The sequence below is a fragment of the Mobula hypostoma genome, chromosome 4 (assembly GCF_963921235.1).
Source record: "Mobula hypostoma chromosome 4, sMobHyp1.1, whole genome shotgun sequence".
Classification (NCBI taxonomy): Eukaryota; Metazoa; Chordata; class Chondrichthyes; order Myliobatiformes; family Myliobatidae; genus Mobula; species Mobula hypostoma.
This window is the reverse complement of record NC_086100.1, coordinates 172,950,860-172,973,949: the sequence shown is the minus strand read 5'-3', so window position 1 is coordinate 172,973,949 and position 23,090 is coordinate 172,950,860. Positions and strand designations below refer to the sequence as shown.

The 23,090-nt window shown below is 40.0% G+C and overlaps 1 protein-coding gene across 3 annotated transcripts in view; it reads right to left on the bottom strand.

The window, feature by feature from the left end:
* Positions 1–4,616: 4,616 nt before the first annotated feature.
* Positions 4,617–23,090, bottom strand: part of LOC134345795 (protein FAM53A-like) — a 97,771-nt gene continuing 79,297 nt past the window's right edge. For 2 of the 3 annotated variants that reach the window (XM_063047025.1, XM_063047026.1), the window contains exon 5: positions 4,617–5,627. In XM_063047025.1, coding sequence (XP_062903095.1) covers positions 5,292–5,627 — 336 coding nt within the window. In that variant the 3' untranslated portion in view covers positions 4,617–5,291. The remainder of the gene's footprint in view (positions 5,628–23,090) is intronic. The other variant, XM_063047027.1, reaches the window with a different exon arrangement.

Below are 23,090 nucleotides of genomic sequence, written 5' to 3'. Positions count from 1 at the left end.
AACACACTGGACCACTATTATATGACCATCAAGAGCCATCCTACACCCACACCTTGGAGAGCCTGATCATCTGCCTGTACTTCTATTCCCCGAGCACAGGCAGCGACTGAAGACGGCAGCACCAGTAGAGGACTAAGGAGGTATGGACACGGAGCGCTTACAGGACTGCTTTGAGTCGGTGGAAGGGACTGCATTCAAGAATTTATCTTTGAGTCTGAATGAATATGCCACAGTTGTCAGTGACTTCATTGAAACCCGTGTGGATGAGTGTGCGCCTATGGTAACATACCATACATACCCAAATCAAAAGACTAAGAACCAGGAGATTCATAGTCTGCTGAGGACTAGATCTGTGGCATTCAAGTCTGGTGATCCAGGACTGTACAAGGCTGGGTATGACTCACGGAGAGCTAGTTCAAGAGCGAAATAACAATTCTGATTGAGCTTGGAGGCACAATCGGATGCACATCAGCTCCGGCATGCTTTGCAGACCACTACTTCCTACAAAGCAAACCTAACATTATGAGTGCCTGTGATGCTTCACGCTCCCAAATGAGCTCAATGCCTGTTATGCACGCTTTGAAAGGAAGCATCAAGTGACCCCGTGATCTCCATCTTAGGGGGCGATATCAGAACGTCTTTCAAGAGGGTGAACCTTTACAAGACCCCGATAGAGTACCTGGTAGGACTCTGAAAACCTGCCAACCAACTGGCGGCCGAGTTCAAAGACATTTTCAGTCTCTCATTGCTACAGTCAGAAAATCCCACCTGCTTCTAGAGGGCAACAATCAAACCAGAGCTCAAGAAAAGCAGGTTGAGCGACCTTAATGACTATCATTAAGTAGCATTCACATTTACAGTGATGAAGTGCTTTGAGGGGTTGGTTATGGCGAGAATCAACTCCTGCCTAAACAAGGTGCTGGACCCACTGCAGTCTGCCTATCACAATTGGTCTGCAGCGGATGTGATTTCATTGGTTCATTACGCGGCTTTGTTCATTACTGGACAATATTAATACTCACGTCAGGTTGCTGTTGAATGACTACAGCTAAGTGTTTAATACATTGCTACAGTTCTGATCAAAAAGCTCCAAAGCCTGGGCCTCTATACTGCCCTCTACAACTAGATCCTTGACTTCCTCATCAGAAGATCACAGCTTGTTTGGATCAGAAATAACATTTCCACCTCGCTGATAATCAACGTTGGCACACTTCAGGGATGTGTGCTTAGCCCACTGCCCTACTCTCTCGACACCATGACTGGGTGGCTAGGCACAGTTCAAATGGCATCTACAAATTTGCTGACACAACTATTGTGGGTAGAATTTCAGAAGGTGACAAGAAGGCGTACAGGAGTGGGATAGATCAGCTACTTGAGTGCAAGCTTGTTGCTATAACACTGTACGTCAGTTAGACCAGGAATTGACTGTGAACTTCAGGAAGAGGAAGTCGAGAGAGAGCACACGCCAGTCCTCATTGAGGGGTTAGAAGTGGAATAGGGTGAGTAATTTCAAATTCCTGGTGTTAACATCTGAGGATCTATCCTGGGCCCAACGTATTGATGCAGTTACATAAAAAGTACAATAGTGGCTTTTTTCATTAGGATTTCGAGGAGATTTGGTATGCTACCGAAGGCGCTTGTAAATTTCTAGAAACGTACCTTGAAAATCATTTTAACTGGCTGCATCACCAGGACATCTTCAATGAGTGATGCCTCGAAAGGGTGGCATTCATCATGAAGAAACCCCCTCCTCCATCACCCAGAACATGCCCTCTTCTCATTGTTACCATCAGGGAGGTGGTACAGGAGCCTGAAGGCACACACTCAATTCAGGAAAGGCGTCTTCCCATCTGCCATCAGATTTCTGAATGGACATTGAACCCATGAATACTACCTCACTAGTTTTTCTGCACCACTGAATCTAACTATTTAAATATGCATACTTATTGTAATTTACAGTTTGTTAATGTATTGCAACATAATGCTGCCACAAAACAATTTCATGACAAATGCCCATGATATTAAATCCCATTCTGAATCAACCCTCAGTCTTCTACACTCCAGGGAATAAAGTCCTAAATTATTCAACCTTTCCCTACAAATCAGGTCCTCAAGTCCAGGCAACACCCTTGTTAATTTTCTCTGCACTCTTCAACTTCATTGATATATTTCTTGTAGGTCGATGACCAGAACTGTATGCAATACTTCAAATTAAGCCCCAGCATTATACATGCAAGCTCCCTGAGGCTGTGAAAGACTAGAACTGGGGTGGCATGGGTGCATAGTGGTTATTGTAATGCTTTTCAGCGATTGCAAGATCGGGGTTCAACGCCCTCTGCTTTCTGTGAGGAAATTAAAAATATTCCCATGACCTTGTGGGTTTTCTTCGAGTGCTCCTGTTTCCTCCTACATTCCAGAGATGTACAATTAAGGGTTAGTAAATTGTGGGCATGCTAGGTTGGTGCAGGAAGCATGTCACCACTTGCAGGTTGCCCCCAGCGCATCTTCTGTGTTGGCATTGATGCAAAATAACATGCAGTGAAATGTATGTTTTGCTGTACTTATGACGAATAAAGCTAATCTTTCTTTAGAGGTCACAGGTTTAGGGTGAAAGGTGAAATTTTCCAGGAGAATCTGAGGGGAAACCTCTTCACTCAGAACGTGCTGCGAGTGGAATGGACTCCCAGCAGAAATGGTAGACACGGGTTCAATTGTAACACTTAAGAGAAGCTTGCAACAAACTAGCCTGGTTGTCAGGAGATGAGACTGGACTGGCAGTTAGATGGACTGAAGGGGCTGCTGTGCTGTGGCATGCTGTGACCATCAACCCAGAATCAGAATCAGGTTTATTATCACCGGCATGTGACATGAAATTTGTTAACCTAGCAGCAGCAGTTCAATGCAATACATAATCTAGAAGAAAAAATAAAATTAAAAATAATAAGTAAATCAATTGCAATATACGTATATTGAATAGATTAAAAATCGTGCAAACAAAAAAACCCAGAAATCCTATATATTAAAAAAAGTGAGGTAGTGTCTAAGGGTTCAATGTCCATTTAGGAATTGGATGGCAGAGGGGAAGAAGCTGTTCCTGAATCGCTGAGTGTGTGCCTTCAGGGTTCTGTACCTCCTACCTGATGGTAACAGTGAGAAAAGGGCATTCCTTGGGTGCTGGAGGTCCTTAATAATGGACGCTGCCTTTCTGAGACACCGCTCCCTAACGATGTCCTGGGTACTTTGTAGGCTTGTACCCAAGATGGAGCTGACTAGATTTAAAACCTTCTGCAGCTTCCTTCAGTCCTGCACAGTAGCCCCTCCATACCAGACAGTGATGCAGTCTGTCAGAACTCTCCCCAGATTCTACTACACACCTGTACGGGGGTAATTTACAATAATTCCCAATCTGTCTTGTATAACGTTGCTCTTGTCCGCGTCTTGTGGTGCATTGGGTGGCAACCTTTCCGTTTCCTTAGAATTTGTTTTGTTTTTAAAAGAAAAGACTGAATTCAAACCTAGGACCCCTCGTCTCGAAGTCCAGTGCGGACGCTACTACACCACCAGCTGTATACACCAATTGTATACACAATAACTATTAGGACATGTAATCATTTTACAAGTAATTTTGAGTGTAGCTATCAGTATAGGGAATGTACACATAATTGACCAGATAACCTGCATTTGAAGTTTCTGATGAATATTATCTGGGTTGGCTCAACAGTTCTTTGTGAACGCCAGAGTATCTTTTATTCCCATCTGCCAGTATGGACAAGGTTTTGATTTAATAGCACATTCATAAAGATAGCTTTTACAATAGAGCAACGATTCAGCAGAATTGGGCTGAATTGTCAATCTAGGCTACATGCCCACAGTTCTACGAGTGTGGTTTAAATCTGGAGTTCAAATGCAAAGATAATAACAGCATCAACCCTGGACTCCCAACTGTGTTCACAGCCTGCCAGAAATGTATATATTGAAAATTTCATTCATGGCATGTTATGAACATAATTGAATTGAATATTGGAGGTAATCCCAGCATTTCCTCCCCTTAACAATAGGAATCCCTATTTCATCTGGTTAAAATGAATGCTACCTATGTCTCTCAAGTATGAAAGAACAAGGTGAACTATTTGTCAAGGGTTTGTAGCAGTGGTTCCCAACCAACAAAGCACGTGCTACCGGGCTGCCAGGAAACAACATGATAGGAGTCAGCTGCACCTTTCCTCATTCCCTGTCATGCCCACTGTTGACTAATAGCCCCCCGCCCCCCGAGTCGACCGGTCCGCAAGAATATTGTCAATATTAAGCCAGTCCACGATGCAAAAAAGGTTGGGGACCCCTGGTTTATAGGGGTTCTTTTACATATTTTTATCTAAAGCAATGTTTAAACATTACCAATGTTTCTTTTGAACCAAAAATTAATTTTGAAGAATCATTAAAGACTCCTCACATCAGGATAATATTTTCACGAAAAGGAAGGCACTTCCAAAAACAAAAAAATGGCCCCAGAATACCTTTGTCTGTGAAGAGACTTACTGCACAGTGATTTTTTTAAAAACTGTACAGGACATAATAAATAGCAATTCCGTGAAATAAAGAAGGCACTCTACAGAAGGAAATGCAAAGCAAAAATCCATTTTATTTTATTTTAAAGACCATAAGTCTTCCTTCTAGTATTGCTGAGGGTTCTGACTCCTGGGAAATTGATCACAACGGCATTCACAATCTCTTTCCAAAGCTCAGATGCTTATTACATTCCTGCAACCTTATAAGAGATGTCCATTGTGTCTATTTGGCCATTTCAGGTTGATCTAAGCCATTTCTTTTCTCTTAAAAAAGAAAACACCTGTTTGTTTTATTGGAACACTGACTTCTTTCCCTAAAAAGCCAGCACTATTCCTGCACCAACGTCATTGTGGTGAAACCTGTGTAATTTAATGTAGAATGCCCTTTTAAAAAATAATTGTAGAGGTCAGCTTTTCCCATCATTTCAAAAACTACAGACTGCAAAATATCAAAGCAGAAGGATTTATAGAAAATTGCTTCCTCAAAAAGATTTCTAAAACCCTTCACAACTGGCAACCTTGTGCATTTCAGATAAAGTTACTGAATACACTACCATCTCCTGTGCACATGAAAGGGACTACTGATGCTTTGTACAAAAAAACTTTCAGGCAGCCCGAAATAACCAATAGGATTTCTTTAAATGGACACGAGTTATGCAAAGTAATCCTCTACTACAACAAAAAGTATAAAAACAACCAGTCTGATCTAGGACTTTGTTGCAGCATTTAATTATTTTCTATTTGTTCTAGATCCAGATCGCCATAGTCTAGTGGAAATATTCCTTCTTCAGTGCTTTCACAATCACTTGTATCTTCTTCACTTTCACTCACAGGGACTTCTTTCCCAAAATTTCTTGGGTGGCAACCATCTCGGCTCCCTGCGACATGATACCTTACAGAGTCATGCTCTTTCATAGGACTGGTGCCTGGAGTGATGATATTCATTAAAAGGTCATTTGAGTCACATGGTGAAGAGACAATAGTCTTCATATGGTGATCATCTTCCTCGTCGTCATCTTCTTCATAGTCGAGAGAGCAAAGGCTTTTTGAGCTCTTTAATGTCTAAAATTTAAAAAAAAAAGAAAATTTGGATTAATAAACTATTTAAAGCTCTTTGAAGAAAGGAATAATGCAACTACAGGGCAAGGTTATATAAGGTAGAAGGAAGCCTCAGTTCTGAAGCTTTATGTCTCCCCTCTGCATCCCTGCTGTTTAAGGCCCTTACATTACCAATCTTCAGCTGTAAACTGCCTCCCTAGGCATTTCAGCTTCTAACTCTACTCTTCCCAATCACTCCTTTTTCATCCATCACTCTGCTATCCTCAAATCTCATGTAACAGTGCCTGCTTCCACTTTTGCAAAGAATTTTAAGGCACACTACTAGGTTAAATGTGCTATATAAATGCAAACTGTTATCTGATCTGCTGTGAAAGGCCTTGAGAATAATGGTGCTAAGCTGCCTAATGATGCTTTAACAGCACCGATCAGACTTATTAATGAGTTCTAGGTTCATTATCTAATACACCGAGGCCTCAATTGCACAGATCTATATATTTAATAAACAAAATTTCTAAATAAAAAGGCGTTCGGCTTTTGAGATTTAATCTGTTCCTCTGCCTTTTCATACCATGCTTAAGGATACAATCACAGTTAAAAATAATTTCATTGTTCTTCCAGAAAGGCAACATGCTATGAATTAAGTACAGCCTGGAATGTATACATTGGGAATAAGATGCATAAAATTTACATGACCTGCATGTTAGACGAGCAAATTTAATCAATAGCTATTATTAAAATGGGTTTTGCTTGCAAGGAGGCAGTGACCAAACCCAGAATCACACATTTCGCACTAATACCGCACTTGCACAACAGGGTGGTGGAGATCAACCCACTGCAGTACATCTACTGACTCATAACATATTTTCTGTAAAAAGAATGGCCTACTGAATGTTTTCATGCTTTTGAAACGCACTTCAGTTACAAATATTTTTAACCACCTTTTGTGGATTCCATCTGACAGCAAATTTGAAACTGATCAAATTAAGAGATAAAGAATGTTAAATGACTCAATCCTGTTTTACAGCTTCCAATACATTTCATGCTGTTGATAAACATGTCAGTGCCATTTCTTATCTTCATTTGCCACAGCAGTGCTGCAGTAGTAATTTGCAGAAAGACAAAGCTAAATTTCTACAGTTGCTTCTCAGAGAGAGATGCTAGCACCTTGACATGATAAAATAGAGCTCCGCATTTAAAAATATAGTTTAGTTATGTATTTTTCAAGTATACTTGCATCCATCTGAGCTAGTACTGTGGTTAAATGGAATCCACAACAATGGCACACACAGATCAGGCCATTTCCTTTTCATGAACTCATCTACAAGTTAAAATTGATACAAAGCAAAAGCCACAAAGTCATCTGAAGCACTCTAAAAACTCCTTTACAAGTACATCAAAGTCAAAGGTGATTTATCTGAAGAATATCTGACACACAAAATATTTGAGATTAGAGATGCAGCGACTATTTCTATTGCAACTATGGATAATGAGATGATTTTTAAAAAGATCTTAAAGTTAGGGAGGTTAAATATTTAACTAGAAAATATTTCCTCTGGTTGAGAGGTCAATGCCACAGGATCACCAATTTCAAATAGCTATGAGACCAATCACTGAGGTAGGAATCTTTATTTTAAATGTTAATTTGTTAGATTCTAAAAGTATTTGTTCAAGCTTCCTCTAATGGAATGGCATGAAAACTTATAACACTGAACAAGATTAGGAGCTGAGGTAGAAAAGAACAGCACAGCAGGATTAATTTGAGACTTCTTAACCATGAACTGACATGTATGATAGACTGAGTTATTTACTGTAACATTGGTAGTTTTAAAGTCAATTAAAAAGGCTGAACTTCTCAAGATATTTAAGCCTCTGTATTTTACGTTGTAAGCAGTCTTATAGGGTCTAAGTAGCATTAATCTCAAAACATTCCAGTCAATAAGCAGGTTAAACTTAGCAATGCACTGGATCCCATTTTAATTTACAAACAAAGTAATTTAAACAGCAGGTTCTAACCAGCAGAATACTGCAAGTCAATCTTTAACAGACAATTAAATGTCAGAAAGCTAAAATTGAAGATTAAAAGTCATTTTCAGCAATTGAAAGCCTTTCCTGATTTTAATGTAAACACCAAAATATCAAGTTGTGATAATACCCTGTTAAGAATAATCGCAGCAAGCAGAAACTGTACTCAGCACTGCTAAACTGCAATTGTGGTTAAACTGCACTTAATCTGGACAATTATTTTATAAATGATTAGTTATCTTCGATTTAACAGCAGCTGTAAAAGTGCACAGCCAGCAGAGAGTTTCAATGAGCGTCTCAGCAAAAGTGGACCTGAACACTCAACTGTCGGACAGGAGATAATATGTTCACTTTAATTCACCGTAAACCAATAACAGTCCACGATAAATACAACCCATCCTACACAAGGTTGAAATTCTTCCACTGTGGGGTAAATTTCACGCAAAGAAGGAATAGATGTTGTGTCTTTTAGAGTACATTCAAATCAAGTTCGCTCATGTTCAGGAAATCAGGGAAAATGGAGAAAAGTCTGTTGATTTCAGCATGATCCTACCAAATGAACAGCAGGGTGATGGGTTGTGGTGATCATTTCCTGTCTTAGTCTCAACTGTTACCCTGACGAAAGATGCAGCAGCTTGTTTTTAAAGAGACCAACAAAAAACTCGATAAAATTATGACAAATTCATACAAATAGCCATCTTTATAATGTTAATGATGGCCAAGTATCAATGCAGCTGCCCTAAAGAACTTTCAAATTTGTCTTTCATCCCAATAATGAATCCACAACATTCTTCTTCCATTTGACCCGGAGTAAAAATTACCCTCCGATTTCCTGTAATTTGCGGCCAGTGGCAAAGTGGGGGCCTTGCCTTATACCACAAAGAAAGCTGTCTACCAAAATTCTAGCTTCGAACTTCAACTAAAATTTATTATCAGAGTACAAACATGTCAACACATACAATCCTGAGGCTCTTTTTCCTGCGGGCATCCTCATTTGTAGATCAGCAACGGTAAACAGAATCAATGAACAACAAACTCTGCAAATGCAATTATAAATAAATAGCTATAAATAATGAGAATGAAATAACAAGGTAAAGTCATTAAAGTGAGACCATCAGCTATGGGAACACCAGATGTAGAATGAGTGTAGTTATTCCCTTTTGTTCAGGAGGGGTAGTAACTGTTCATGAATCCTGATTGAGAAGTTGTAGAACCTTCTGTACCTTCCTCTGCAACTGGATCCTCGACTTCCTAACTGGAAGACCACAATCTGTGCGGGTTGGTGATAACATCTCCTCCTCGCTGACAATCAACACTGGCACACCTCAAGGGTGCGTGCTTAGCCCACTGCTCTACTCTCTATATATCCATGACTGTGTGGCTAGGCAGAGCTCAAATACCATCTATAAATTTGCTGCCGATACAACGATTGTTGGTAGAATCTCAGGTGGCGACGAGGGGGCGTACAGGAGCGAGATATGCCAACTAGTGGAGTGGTGCTGCAGCAACAACCTGGCACTCAACGTCAGTAGGACGAAAGAGATGATTGTGGACTTCCAGAAGGGCAAGACGAAGGAACACATACCAATCCTCAGAGGGATCAGAAGTGGAGAGAGTGAGCAGTTTCAAGTTCCTGGGTGTCAAGATCTCTGAGGATCTAACCTGGTCCTGACATATCAATGCAGTTATAAAGAAGGCAAGGACAGCGGCTATACATCATTAGGAGCCTGAAGAGATTTGGCCTATCAATAAATAAACTCGAACACTTCTACAGTTGTACTGTGGAGAGCATTCTGACAGGCTTCATCGCTGTCTGGTATGGGGAGGGGGTGGGAGCTACTGCACAGGACTGAAAGAAGCTGCAGAAGGTTGTAAATCTAGTCAGCTCCATCCTGGGTACTAGCCTACAAAAGTATCCAGGACATCTTCAAGGAGTGGTGTCTCAGAAAGGCAGCGTCCATTTATGCTAGTACCCAGCACCCAGGGCATGCCCTTCTTCCACTGTTACCATCAGGTAGGAGGTTCAGAAGCCTGAAGGCACACACTCAGCGATTCAGGAACAGCTTCTTCCCCTCTGCCATCTGATTCCTAAATGGATATTGGACCCTTGGACACTACCTCACCTTTTTTTAAAAATATACAGTATTTCGGGTTTTTTTGCACAATTTTTAATCTATTCAATATACATATACTGTAATTGATTTACTTATTTATTATATATTTTTTTTCTTTCTATATTATGTATTGCATTGAACTGCTGCGAAGCTAACAAATTTCACATCACATGCTGGTGATAATAAACCTGATTCTGATCCTGGTGGTCTAAGTCCTGAGGCACTTGCACCTTCTACCTGATGGCAGCAGCGAGGAAAGACCATGGCCTGGGTGCTGAGGGTCTTTGATGCCGCTTGTAAAATGGATTCCTCTTTCACAATTGTTGCTGTCACTTCTAAGAACCTCTCATGTCCAACTGCAGTGCAGTTAACCTTGCTATGGAACTCTGAGCAAACCAGAAGATACAAGGTGCAATATTTAATCTATAGTGCATGAAATAAAGATTGGATTGCATGAGGTTAAATAACTCGCAGTAAATTAAAAAGATATATCTTTTTGAAACAGTAAATTATAGTGCCTTTGAGGTTGTCAGATAATGACAATATGCCACTAACACATTTTTACCTCAAATCATAAATATTTACAGGTGACATTTATAGTGCCAATAGTGCACGGAAACCTGGTTTATATCAGACTACTGAATTATGAAGGTGGAAAAGAATGCTAACCAGTGTATCTTGTTCATGTACGTGGAATTATTTGCAACACTTTCCATCTTTAACTGTGGAGAGACACAATCCAGAAGCTGCTGTCAATTTCATGGTATAACGATAATCAACGCTGCATTTCCCTAGCACATTACAAAAACAAAAATGCAGTTCACGGTTCAATAGTCCTTCCAGAAAATCAGCTAAGAACTTGAATTGCAGATCACATTTTAAGCCATCACACCTAGTTTCAGGGCTCACCACTTGCAAACACCTTTGATTATGCAAACACCAATACATTTGCAGTCAGTAGCAAAGTGGGGGCCTTGCCTTGCACCACAGAGCAAGTTGTCTACAAAAATTCTAGCTTGGAATATAGACGTAGTTATACCTTTGCTTTTTTCTTTGGAGCAAAGGAGGTTGAGAGGTGTACTTTATGGATGTGTACAAGTTAAGAGGTATAGATTGAGTGGATAGCCAAAGACATCTTTCCAGGGAAGAAATGGCTAATACCAGGCGGCATAGTTTTAAAGTGACTGGAGGCAAGTGCAAGGGCGATAAAAAAAGGATCTGATGCTTTCCAGGCGTACATGATGAACAAACCCTTCTTGGGCTTCCAGCTGGGTACAGGTGTTGATTTTAACTGACGTTTTGATGACAAGCTCTGCCATCTTCATTAGGGTGATGCCTAGGCACGTTGAGTCCGGTGGTATACATATATATCCCCATCTTCTGTCCCTCCTAAGAGAGGGGCAGTGGAGGACAGGAGTGAGAGAGAGCATGGAGCAGAGATGCAAGGGGGTGTTAGTGCCCAGTTCTTTACACAGTGAGTAGTGAGTGCAATTAACACCCTGCCAGGGATAGCAAGTGAGGTACATACATTTGAGACACCTAAACTCTCAGAAAGGCACACTGGTGATTTTACAAAATGGAGGGCTATGTAAGAGGGAGTAGGTTAAAAGGTCAGCATAACTTTGTGGGCCAAAGGGCCTATACTGTATGCTGTGGTGTATTAAATTTTGTAAAAAATTAGAAGAAAGTCTGAACAATTCCAAAGTAATACCAACTTTTTGAGCTTGCAGCATACATGGTGCTTGTACAAGTTAAACAGTAGGTTTGTTAAATGTTTTCTAATAGCGGCTGGATTCTTTCTGGCCTTAGGTAGTGGCATGAGAACAAAAGGTCTCTGATTGTCAATGTGCATCTCACTAAACTTGTGGATTCAATCTGTTTATTGAGGCACCTTTCACTCGGTTCTTGCAAATTCACCTGGACCGAGGAATCATGATCGATTGGTGCCTCGGACTGACCCAGGGCGATTTCAGGACTTGGAATTCGCGTTCCCCTGACAAAAACAACAATCAAATACCTCAACAGCAACCTTCAGCAACGTGACCCCTGATATCTTTGTAACTTACTGTGTAGTATTCAGTGTGGTTTATTTGTGCTTTCTATTTTATGCTAATAAAGTAGACCCAAGTTATTGTTGTGATTGTATGCTTATTACCACACTTCCTGGACACTCAAATTGATTTGGGTCTTTTAGGCCTGATCAACCCAGCACGTTACAATACTGTTCTATTATCATGCTTCACCTGTGGACCTTTGAGTCATCTGTGGCTAAAAACAGTAAATTTAGGAAGTTCTAAAAATTTCGCTGACGTAACTTTCATTCATCATGCCACATTTAAAAACTTAAAAAAAACCATGAAGTACCACCTTCCTCTCTCATGCCATTCACTGCTTATATTCAGAATGTTTCTTCAACCTTAATCCGACAAGGTTTCTTTACAATAAATAGCTCCAAGATGGAGCCCTGAAGATAAAACAAAATGCTACTGTGACATTTTGCACAATGATTAAGCCAGGCTGGAAAGTTGAGGCCATTTCTCCAGGTCCTGAAAATCTGTATCTGCATAAACTTGTCTAATAAAATGTGTGACATAACAATGAAATGAATTTGTAATTTTAATGAAAGACAAAGATATAACAAAGATAGAATGACAAAGAAAACCACATGATTAAGTCTTAAAATGAACATGACAATTGTCATGTTTACAACAAATTTCACAATATATGCCAGTGATATTAGACTTGATTTTGATTGTTTAACTTACTGGTCAGATTGAAAAAGGTTGGTGGGGAAGGAGAATCAAAAGAAATATTCACAATAAATTGATTCAACAAGTGTGAATAATACCTGATAATTTTTTTGTCAATATATTAAAAAAGGTTGGCACAGATCTCTTTCCCCAAGGCCTTGAATTGGCTATCTTTTAGACAACCCATTGTCAAAGACCAAGGGGAAACTATGAATACAGAAGGTTACTTCATTAAAGCTCACTTCAGGCCTAATTTCACATTGTGATCCCCATGGTGATCAGAAAGCAGCAAAACGCCAGATGCTCTCAGTGCCCGCCACCTTAGTAGTGCTCTTTCATTGCTGCAAATGCCGCTAGCCTCTATTCATAACTAAGTACACCATCCTGTTATCTGCTGTCACAGGATAAAGCATTGATTTGTTTGCAGCTCAGTCCTGACAATTGATTATCATCTCCTGGGCCCAGCTACTGCTATTGGCTTTCCTTCTTCAAGTCTGCTGGAATTTGAACTTTAAATGGATGCTCTTCTTGGGAACAATGTGTAAAAGCAACTGATTGTTCATGTATTACTTAGAAAGAAAAGGCCAACATCCATCTTTGGCTCAGCTTGGCTAGACCTCATGCCTTAGTTCCATTATAAATTAAGGTATTTGCCTGTAGCCACGGCATTCAATTCCATTCAGAAAAAATACCCTCACGTTCAACCAATGTTTGCTCTGAATGAACAGGCTTTATTTTGGCAAACAGCCAGTTTTGAAACCTAAACACATGTACTGAGATAGACATAAATAATAGACACACATCCAGTCCTATTCCACAATCTCTCATCTGAAAGTTAGTACATATTCTTTGTTTTCACAGTATTACTCATTATGACACAGGACGTAGCCACTCAACTTATTCAGTGCATGCTAGCTCACAACACAAACAGCTGTCCCACCAACTCCTATTTTCACCTCCCCGTAACTTACTTTCTCTCATGTGCCCATCAACTTCCTTTTGGAGTTAACAAATAAATGTTATTTCCCAAGTCAATCACTTCACCTGATTTTTAAAGGATGTTCAGGAACAGAGGGGCCTGGGGCTCATGTGCACAGTTATGTGAAGTGTCCAGTCATTTAAGGAGCAGATGGCAAGGCATATGAAACCCTGGGATTCGTAACTAGGCAAAGGAAACAGAAGCAGACATTTTGCTTAAACTTTATAAATCAGTATTTATAGGCCTCAGTCAACATTACTAAAACCATATTTCCGGCCACTGTTACATTGCTCTTGGTGGAAGCTCAGTGAGCAGACTTGCAGAATACTTACCTAATAGCAAAGTACCATAGGATTGTGAAATAAAGTACAAAAGCCCAGTCGTTTTTGGGTGAACACATGCAGATATGTCTGATATTTCCGAGTTAATGTAAGCCTATTGGCAGCCTTTGTTGCTGCGATTTACTGCCACTGTATTAATATCTTAGGAATTGCATTTAAGGGGTTGGAAGATGTTTATTTAATATATTCCCGTTATGGTTGAAAATTCACAAAAAAAGAAATGAAGCCTGAAATAAAAGCCCAAGAGATTACTGCTCTCCAACCCCAACCAACATTCACGCCTGGGGGTAAAACAACAATTATGGTCTTTTACTTATAAATATGTGAATGTTGTCACAAAAATTGCAAAATTAATACCATCTGGTTAAACAATAATTTGTAACAAGCAAATAAGCTTATTTTGATATATTTATATCTGGTTTTTAAGCTGTTTTAAATACAATCTTGTAAGAAGATTTTGCTATTTTTATTACAATTCACTAGCTTGAATCACAAAGATAATTGGTCTAAAAATGAAGCATTACCACACACTGCTGCCATCAGTGGTGAAAGCACCCTATAACATCAATTCTAACCATTGAGCAACCAGTTTTAATCAGCTTTGAATGTTTTAAAAAATTTATTTTTAAAATTCATTTTGAGGGATGCAGATTTCATTGTTAGACCAACATTTAATCACTCGATCTTAACTTCCCATCAAAAGGTGACCAAAGAGCTGCGATAAATCAGGCTGACATGCTGTTCGGGAAAAATCTTTCAGGTAGTGGAGTCCCTAATGACTTGTAATTGTCCCTTTGGTGGTAGAAGTCAGTGGTCGAGCAGCTTAGGCATGCAACTGCTCTGCATTTTGCTGTTTGCATACACTGCTGTCATTTTGTACCACCGTTGAATGGAAAGAGTTGCAGTCAAATGGTTGCTTTGGCTTGGATGGTATAGAGATTGTGTAGTTGGAACTGCAACTAGAGGGTACTACAAACATCTGACTATTTTTAAACACGTCCTTTAAATACTGGAAAGATTTGGGGTTGTTAGCAAAGGAGATGCGAAGCACAGTCCTGGCACAATCCAAAATGGTCACTGGTGAGCACACTGCTTGATGGGCTGATTAGATGAGGGTGGGAATGCTCTTGGAGCCACCTCTTCCTGTTTGGTGCTTAAACATCAACCACATTTCACGAGACATGGCAGGACTACAGAGTTATGGCCTGGTCCATTGCAAATTGCTCTTGCTATCTATTCTGCATGGAGCTGTGTTTCAGCTGCACTGGCACTTGATCCTTTGTCTAACTTTCTGCCTTTCTCATTCAGAAGGTCTGAATTGAGCCTAGATTGACCCTGAATCCCCTGAATGATTTCACCAGTGACATCTGCTTTCAGTCTACCCCAGTAAAATGACCACAATGCCACACAAGCCAGATGTTCTTAGTGTGAAGATGCCACCATGATTCACACACCTTGGTCAGAATGTTACACAATCAAGCTTCTGATTGGATTGAGTCCATTAAAAGGCTTGGTGATTGTCAGTATCACATGACACTCCCTCCACTGCAAATATAGAGCATGGCTTGATGAAAAAATGACTGATGAGGACAAGGCAGGGCATGATATATACCATGTACTTTAGCAAAGCTTCTGGCAGGGTCCCACATGGTAGGCTACATCAGGAAATTAAAGGCTCATGGTAGATTGGATTTGAATTGTTTGGCCATGGAAGACAGAGTGCAACTTTAGAAGGCTATCATTCTGATGGGTGATATTCAACAAGAATCAATGCTTGTGATATGTACACATGATTTAGATGAAAACAGAATAAGGCTAATTATAAGTTTTGCGGATGACACATAAAATGGCAGAGCTAACGAGGAAGATTTTAGCAGGATATAGACCAGTTGGAAATGTGGGTAGACAAATAGCAATTTTATCCAGACAAGCCTGAGGTGTTTCATTTTGGGAGTTTAATTGTCAGAGCAGGGTATACTGTAAATGGCCAGATTCTTCGGAACGTTGATGTGCAGAAAGATCTTGATGTGCAAGTCCATAACTTGTGGAAACACAAGCAGATGGGGTACAAAGGCATACATAATACTTGCCTTCATTGATCAGGGCACTGAGTATAAAATTTGGGAAGTTATGTTAGAGCCGTATAAAACTTTGATTAGTCGCATTTGGAACATTACATATCATTCTGATTGCCGCATTACAGGAAGAATGTGAAAGTTTTGGAGGGGGTGCAGAAGAAGATCACCTGGATGTTGCTGAATTGGAGAATACTAGCTATAAGGAAATTTCCACACTTGGGATTGCTTTCTCCGGACAGGAGGTTGAGAAAGAAACAAAGTCCATAAAATTATGAGAGGATAGATTGTCAAGTCAAATACTAGAAGGAACAGTTTTATGTGTGTGGGGGGTGGAGGGGGAGTTTAAAGGCATTTTGATGTTTTTGTTTTCTTTACGCAGATTGGTAGGTGCCTTGAATATACTGCCGGGGAGATGATGGAACCAGATAAGATAGCAACATTGAAGGAAGACGTGAATAGGTAAGGACTGAATGATGTGCATCACATGAGGCAGACATGGAATTTTAAATTGGCATTACCATCAGCATAGACATTGTGGACTAAAGGGCCTGTTCCTGTTCTGTATTGTTCCATGTCCTGAAATAGCCACGCCAGATTTATCTGTATAATAGGGTTCATCGAATTCTAAACATTAATGTGTCAACACTATCTGGCAAAATGCCAAATAAATTGAAATACTTGGTATTATTTTAGTAGCTTGAAATAAAAACAAAATTAATGGTATTTTACTGTGTCATCGTTCAGTCAGCTATTATCCTCATGATGTGGTGTGCACAATAACTGAACCCAGCCGACAATAAACCAAATGCCCAATAAATAACAAAATCTAGTTTAACTCCAACAATTTCTGGGCCTCAAGCTAGATTGTTCCAACCATCAATTATTGGACCTGAACTGTCACTACTTAGCTTAAATTCCACATTTACTGTGAATTTATGAGTTAAGTGCAGACAGCAGCTGAAGATGAATTAATGGGACATTGATCAGAGAGCAAGCATTACCATTGCTAAGTCTGCCTTCACCATGCAACAACTAAAAAATAAATGTGGACTTCAGACATCTGTGTGCAAGTGACATTTTATCAAAAGTAATTTGAATCAAATACTTTTTGTGTAAATGAAATGATGAATATAGAATTTTTCTCAACTCTTTAGAAACATTAAAAAGGCAGTGTTCCATTGATGTAGCAATTAGAAATTTAGAAGTATGCAGCATAAAAATGAATCCTACAGTTCATTCCACCCATGCCATGTGTGATTCCTACATCTCCCATTTGCCTACATTTGGCACACATTTCTATTCTTTTCTATCCAAATACCTCTTAAAATTTGTAATTGTACCTGCCCCTATAACTTCCTTTGATAGCTTATTGCACTTGGTCAAGGTACAACAGTGCCTCTTTCACCTCAAACAGTTGAGCAAGTATGGTATGGGCCCCCAAACCCTAAGAACTTTCCACAGGGGCACAATTGAAAGCATCCTGACTGGCTGCATCACTGCCTGGTATGGGAACTGTACCTCCCTCAATCGCAGAACTCTGCAGAGAGTGGTGCGGACAGCCCAGGGCATCTGTATTTGTGAACTTCCCACGAGTCAGGACATTTACAAAGACAGGTGGGAAAAAAGGGCCCGAAGGATCACTGGGGAGCCGAGTCACCCCAACCACAATCCATTCCAGCTGCTACCATTCCGGAAACAGTACCGCAACATAAAAGCCAGGACCAACAGGCTCCGGGACAGCTTCTTTCACCAGGCAATCAGACTGATTAACTCACGCTGATTTGAGTATACTTCTGTGTTATATTGACTGTTCTATTTATTATAGATTACTATGATTGCACATTTAGATGGAGACGTAACAAAGATTTTTACTCCTCATGAATATGAAGGATGTAAGAAACAAAGTCAATTCAATTCATTTAACCATCACCCTGTGTGCCAGATCCATTTTGAATTTCTCCCCCTCATTTTAAACCTTCAGTTTAAAATTTCACTATGAAAAAAAGACCATTTGCTCTGTGCAGACACAGGAGAATTGTATATGTTGGAAACCACAAAACTATAGGAGCATAATTGGGCCATTTGGTCCATTGAGCTTCTCTGCCATTCCATCATGACTGATTTATTGTTCCTTCACCCCACTTTTCTGCCTTCTCCCTATAACCTTTGACATCCTTACTAATCGAGAACCCATCAACCTCCATTTTAAATATACTCAATTACTAGTCCTCCACAGCCATCCGTGGCAATGAGTTCCAGATTCACACCAAGATCAACTCCACTGTATGGGTTTTGCATTATTTTGGACACATTATATGTATTAAATTAATAGGATTGGTACAAAATGGTCAATCTCCAGAAGCTAGGACTGTACTCTTACATTTAAGTTCCTGGGTGAAATACTATCCCAACATTCCACCCATTGCGTTTTCCCCTATTCCTTCTTCACCTTTCCTGCCTATCACCTCCCTGCCTCCCCTCCCCCACCCCTTTATCTTTGTCTTACTAACTCTTCCTTCAGTTAGTCCTGACAAAGGGTCTCGGCCTGAAACATCGACTGTACCATTTCCTAGAGATGTTGCCTGGCCTGCTGCGTTCACTAGCAACTTTGATGTGTGTTGCTTGAATTTCCAGCAACTGCAGAATTCCTGTTGTTTGCGTTTTTATCTTTCCCCTTACTGGTTTTTCACCTGGAACCTACCAGCCTTCTCCTTCCCACCCTCCCCCACCTTCTTTATAGGGCCTCTGCCCCTTCCCTCTTCAGTCCTGACAAAGGGTTCCGGCCCGAAACGTTGACCGATCTTTTCCAAGGATGCTGCCCGACCTGCTGAGTTCCTCCAGCATGTTGTGAGTGTTGCTTTGACCCCAGCACCTGCAGAGTATTTTGTGTTATCCCAACACTCTGTCTAATATGCTCTCAATTGATTCACAAAATGAGTTCACGAGATCCCTTTTTTAACTTGTGCATCTTTTCCACTGATAATTCTAAACAACTGAACATATAAACAAGAGATTTTGCAGATGCTGGAAAGCTTCAGCAACACAAAATGCTGGAGGAATGCAGGTAAGGCAGCATCCATGGAGGGGAATACACAGTCAATATTTCAGGCTGCGACCCTTCATCAGGAGTCATAATGAAAGGAAAAGAAGCCAGAATGTACTTATTCCACTCGTTAGCATGAATACATCCGAACGCAACACATGATTAAATGAGTACATATTCTTTGCAATATTTCAGCCTCTAAATTAGATGTCTCACTATCCAAATGAGAGTATTTTGTTTTGAAAAGGTGGACACCGAATCGTAGATCTGCAGGAAGGTAAGACTGATGCTGAAATGCTCATTAACTGCAATAAGCCAGCTGAAAACAATCATTCCTGGCAGCTTTATCCAGGAGCTGCTTGCCAAGTCTCAAGCTCATTAAACCTAATGATATTTTGTAACAAGTTCACTCTGTTAGACCAAACTAAATTACAGAGAGGAAAATGTAAAGTGGAAGCAGCTGCTGCCAGTCTTTCTCTCCCCTCAGCGGAGGACGCCAGCGACAGCAGCCGCAGCTGCCACCCGAGAGCTGGGCCCAAGAGCCTTCAAATTAACTCTTCTTGCAGAGACTCTGCTCCCACTCGTTGACATGAAACATTTCACACCTGGGAGGCTTCCATGTGCAGCAAGAAACTCAGCAAAACTGCCACGGTTTGGATAATAGATTTCATATCCTAATGGAGATCAGGGACAAAGCTCCCCTCAGACAGATGTTCAAACAGCCCTGGGATTTAAGAACATCATACCTCACTGCTAAGGTTCTCTGTCTCAATAAATTACTGGTTATTAAGATGCTTTTGTTTTAAACTGCACCACCAAAAAAAGGCTTACTCATTTAAAAATAAATAGGCATTTGAAGTTGGGAGTATGGTTATGAATCACAGTAAATGGATTCTTTTTGTACAATGCCTCTTCAACATCAAAATACAAAAGTATCATGCTATAGTTAGCTAACTACGTTGTGCAACAGTTGCTGAGTATATTTAACATCGACTTCCTTGATGTATAAAAATATCAGCCCAAGGATAGGAGGCCAGTGATGAAAGGTGACACTTCAGTGCAAGATCAACCATGGTCTGACTGAGGGCTGAGCAGCACACACAAAATGCTTGAGGAACTCAGTAGGCCAGGCAGCATCTATGGAAAAAAGTACAAGTCGACATTACAGCCCAAAACCCTTCGACAGGACTGGGGGGAAAAACTGAGTAGATTTGAAAGATGGGGAGGGGAGGGGAGAGAGAAATGCCAGGTGATAGCTGAAAACTGGAGGCGGAGGGAATGAAGTAAAAAAAAAACTGGGAAGTTGATTGGTGAAAGAGACAGAAGGCCAAGGAAGAAAGAAAAAGGGGGGGAAGGAGCACCAGAGAGAGGCAATGGGCGGGCAAGGACATAGGTGAGAGGGAAAAGAGGATGGGAAATGAGGGGGGGGGAAAGAGAGAAATGGTGAACATTGTTTCAGTAATTTTCATCTGTAAATGATTGCTAGATGTAATTTATCAGCTTTTTAATGAAACTCAAAAGATGATTCTCCAGTGGTGTGGCCTGTCCCACTTGAAGTTTATTTCCACAGATTTCATATGCTGTGCGTATGTGCATAAAAAAAAAGCAATCTGACAACACAAGTTACATTACAGGTGTAGTAAACAAGTGCACAAATGATGCTGGCTGTTCCTCATTCTCTTGTTCATGCAAAAGCTTTAAAAAGTTTAAGCACGGTATACAGCTGAAAGTGTTTATGTCAGAATCAGACTTAATATCGCCAACATATGTTGTGAAATTTAAGCGATTCAGGAACAGCTTCTTCCCCTCTGCTATTCAATTTTTAAATAGACATTGAACCCCATAAACACTACTTTTTTAAAAATTCCTTTTACAAGTTGACAAGAGTTATATTCACTGTAAATTTAAACAATTATGGAAGGGGTAGAATTGAAAATATGAAATATCAAAGATCGCTGCAGCTAAAACAATTCTAGCACTAGTATACCAGAAATGCCAGTCTGAAAATTCTGAAGCCGACTCCCACGGTATAAGCAGCACATTTGCTTGTCAGAAAGAGCAAGGTTTTTCTTTTGTTTATGGACCAATTCTCTAAGATAATTTACAGAGCCTTTAAACTTTCAAAATCTTTGAATGGGAATTGTGAATTTGGTGTGGAAATAATGATGCAATGATGAGTGAAAGAATGAAAAAAAATGGAAACATGGAAAAATAGATATGGGATATCTAAACCAAGGTACTCAAAACCAAACAAGGCCAAGCCTTCTGCATTAAAATCAGGTTCCATGACAGGAATATCCAGAATAGTACGGAACAGGCCCTTTGGCCCACAATGTCACGTTGAACTAATTAAACCAGTAACTACTATATATTAAGTAAAATTGATGGTTGCCTTTGGTCATGAGCAGAAAGAAAATAAAGCATTTTGCAAAATATATTTATAAGCTATTAAAAGGTAGGAAACAAACAACATACATGAAAAAAAATCTGTAGACACTGGAAATCCAAAGCAACGCAAACAAAATGCTGGAGGAATTAGGTCAGACAGCATCTATGGAAATGAATAAACAGCTGACGTTTTGGGCCAAGACCATTCTTCAGGAATGGGCAAGGGAGAAGACACCAGAATAAAAAGGTGGGGGTGGCAGAGGGGATGGCAGCTAGCTGGGAAGGAATAGGTGAAGGGTCGAAGAATTGGAGGGCAGCAGAGATCACAGAATGGGAGCAGTGAGAGAGGGTTTCTCTGAACTCCCAAAGTGAAGATTTAACTTTCTTCAGGGTGGGCTTCGTAGTGGAGCAGCAATTCAGAAACATGACAAAGTCAAATTACACCAAGAATAATTTAATTGTGTCCCACTGGCACTTGCACATGAACAGATCCAGAAAAACAGAAATTTATATCCATCACACCATTCTCAGCAAATGAACTTTGATCAGAAAGCTAACGTTTACCAATACGCTCCATGGGTTTGAATTCCGAAACCGTATCAGGACACACCGAAAATTTTCAGCGTCCTGAACTTTTCGGGGGTTGAAGTTGAGAGATTGCAAATATTTCATAGAATTGTTTCTGTGCAATGCAATACGCTTATTAGTAAAATTATCTCAATGAGTAACCACTTTTGACTTGGTCACTTTGAATTTTGAGGAATTATAAGAGGAATTTTGCTGTCAAGATGGTTCTGGTTTTCCACTGTCACCCACATTCAGTGGGTGGTCTGGAACTGGAAATAAATACAGTGGCCTGTGTTGCTTCAGTTTCAGAAAGGTAGTGAGCTGGAATACTCCGGTGCTGGCTTGAATTACCACTGGCAAACCAGAACAAGCTTAAAAAACAGTAGTTTCGCAACAGCTAGGGTGCTCATTAATATCCATCTTTAAAACCAGGACAGACAGTCAGGTTTACTACACTTTAATCTGCTCAGATATGATCAGGCATGTAAAAACCATTACACCACCTATATTTTGACAGAAAATCCAAACAACAGAAACTAAAACCATCCACAAAACCTATACCTGAAGCATTCTGCAAATTCACAACCATAAGGAACACAAATGGCCAGGAAAAAAATCTAATTGAAAAAAGCAGCAAAAGAAAAATACAATTCCAAATTTACTTTTCCAAATAAACTCTTCAGGAGAACAGGTTTACTTAGTGAGCAAATTCTTTTCCTTTTAAAACAATGTAAAATGTTGTCAACAATTGCATCTTCTTGAAATTACTTTTAGATGTCAAACAGATGCAAAGCTGGTTTTACTTAAGGACCAGAACAGAGATAGTTGATAGTTCAGCTAAGGCAAAGCTAAGCAAATGTAGTATAATACAGTCTCTCTCTCTCTCGCGCAGTTCCTGAATAGATGTCCACAGGCTGTAAAAAGTCTTTTTATAGGCCTTTCTGAAATACTAGAACACGTTTCTATTCAATGTACTTCATAAATCACTCTGCTTGGATTCTGCATAGACCTCTAAGAGTGCCTTCGCAGTATTTTAAAAGGCTGATGACTAATAGCCGGGGTTTCTTTTACATAAACCATTTTTTGTTTTCAGCACATTCACAATGACTACACCGTTCCAGCATTTCACTCAGTCTTGTGTTGTTGGCCATTGGAGTAAACTGCCCTTTTATGATGGTGTAAGC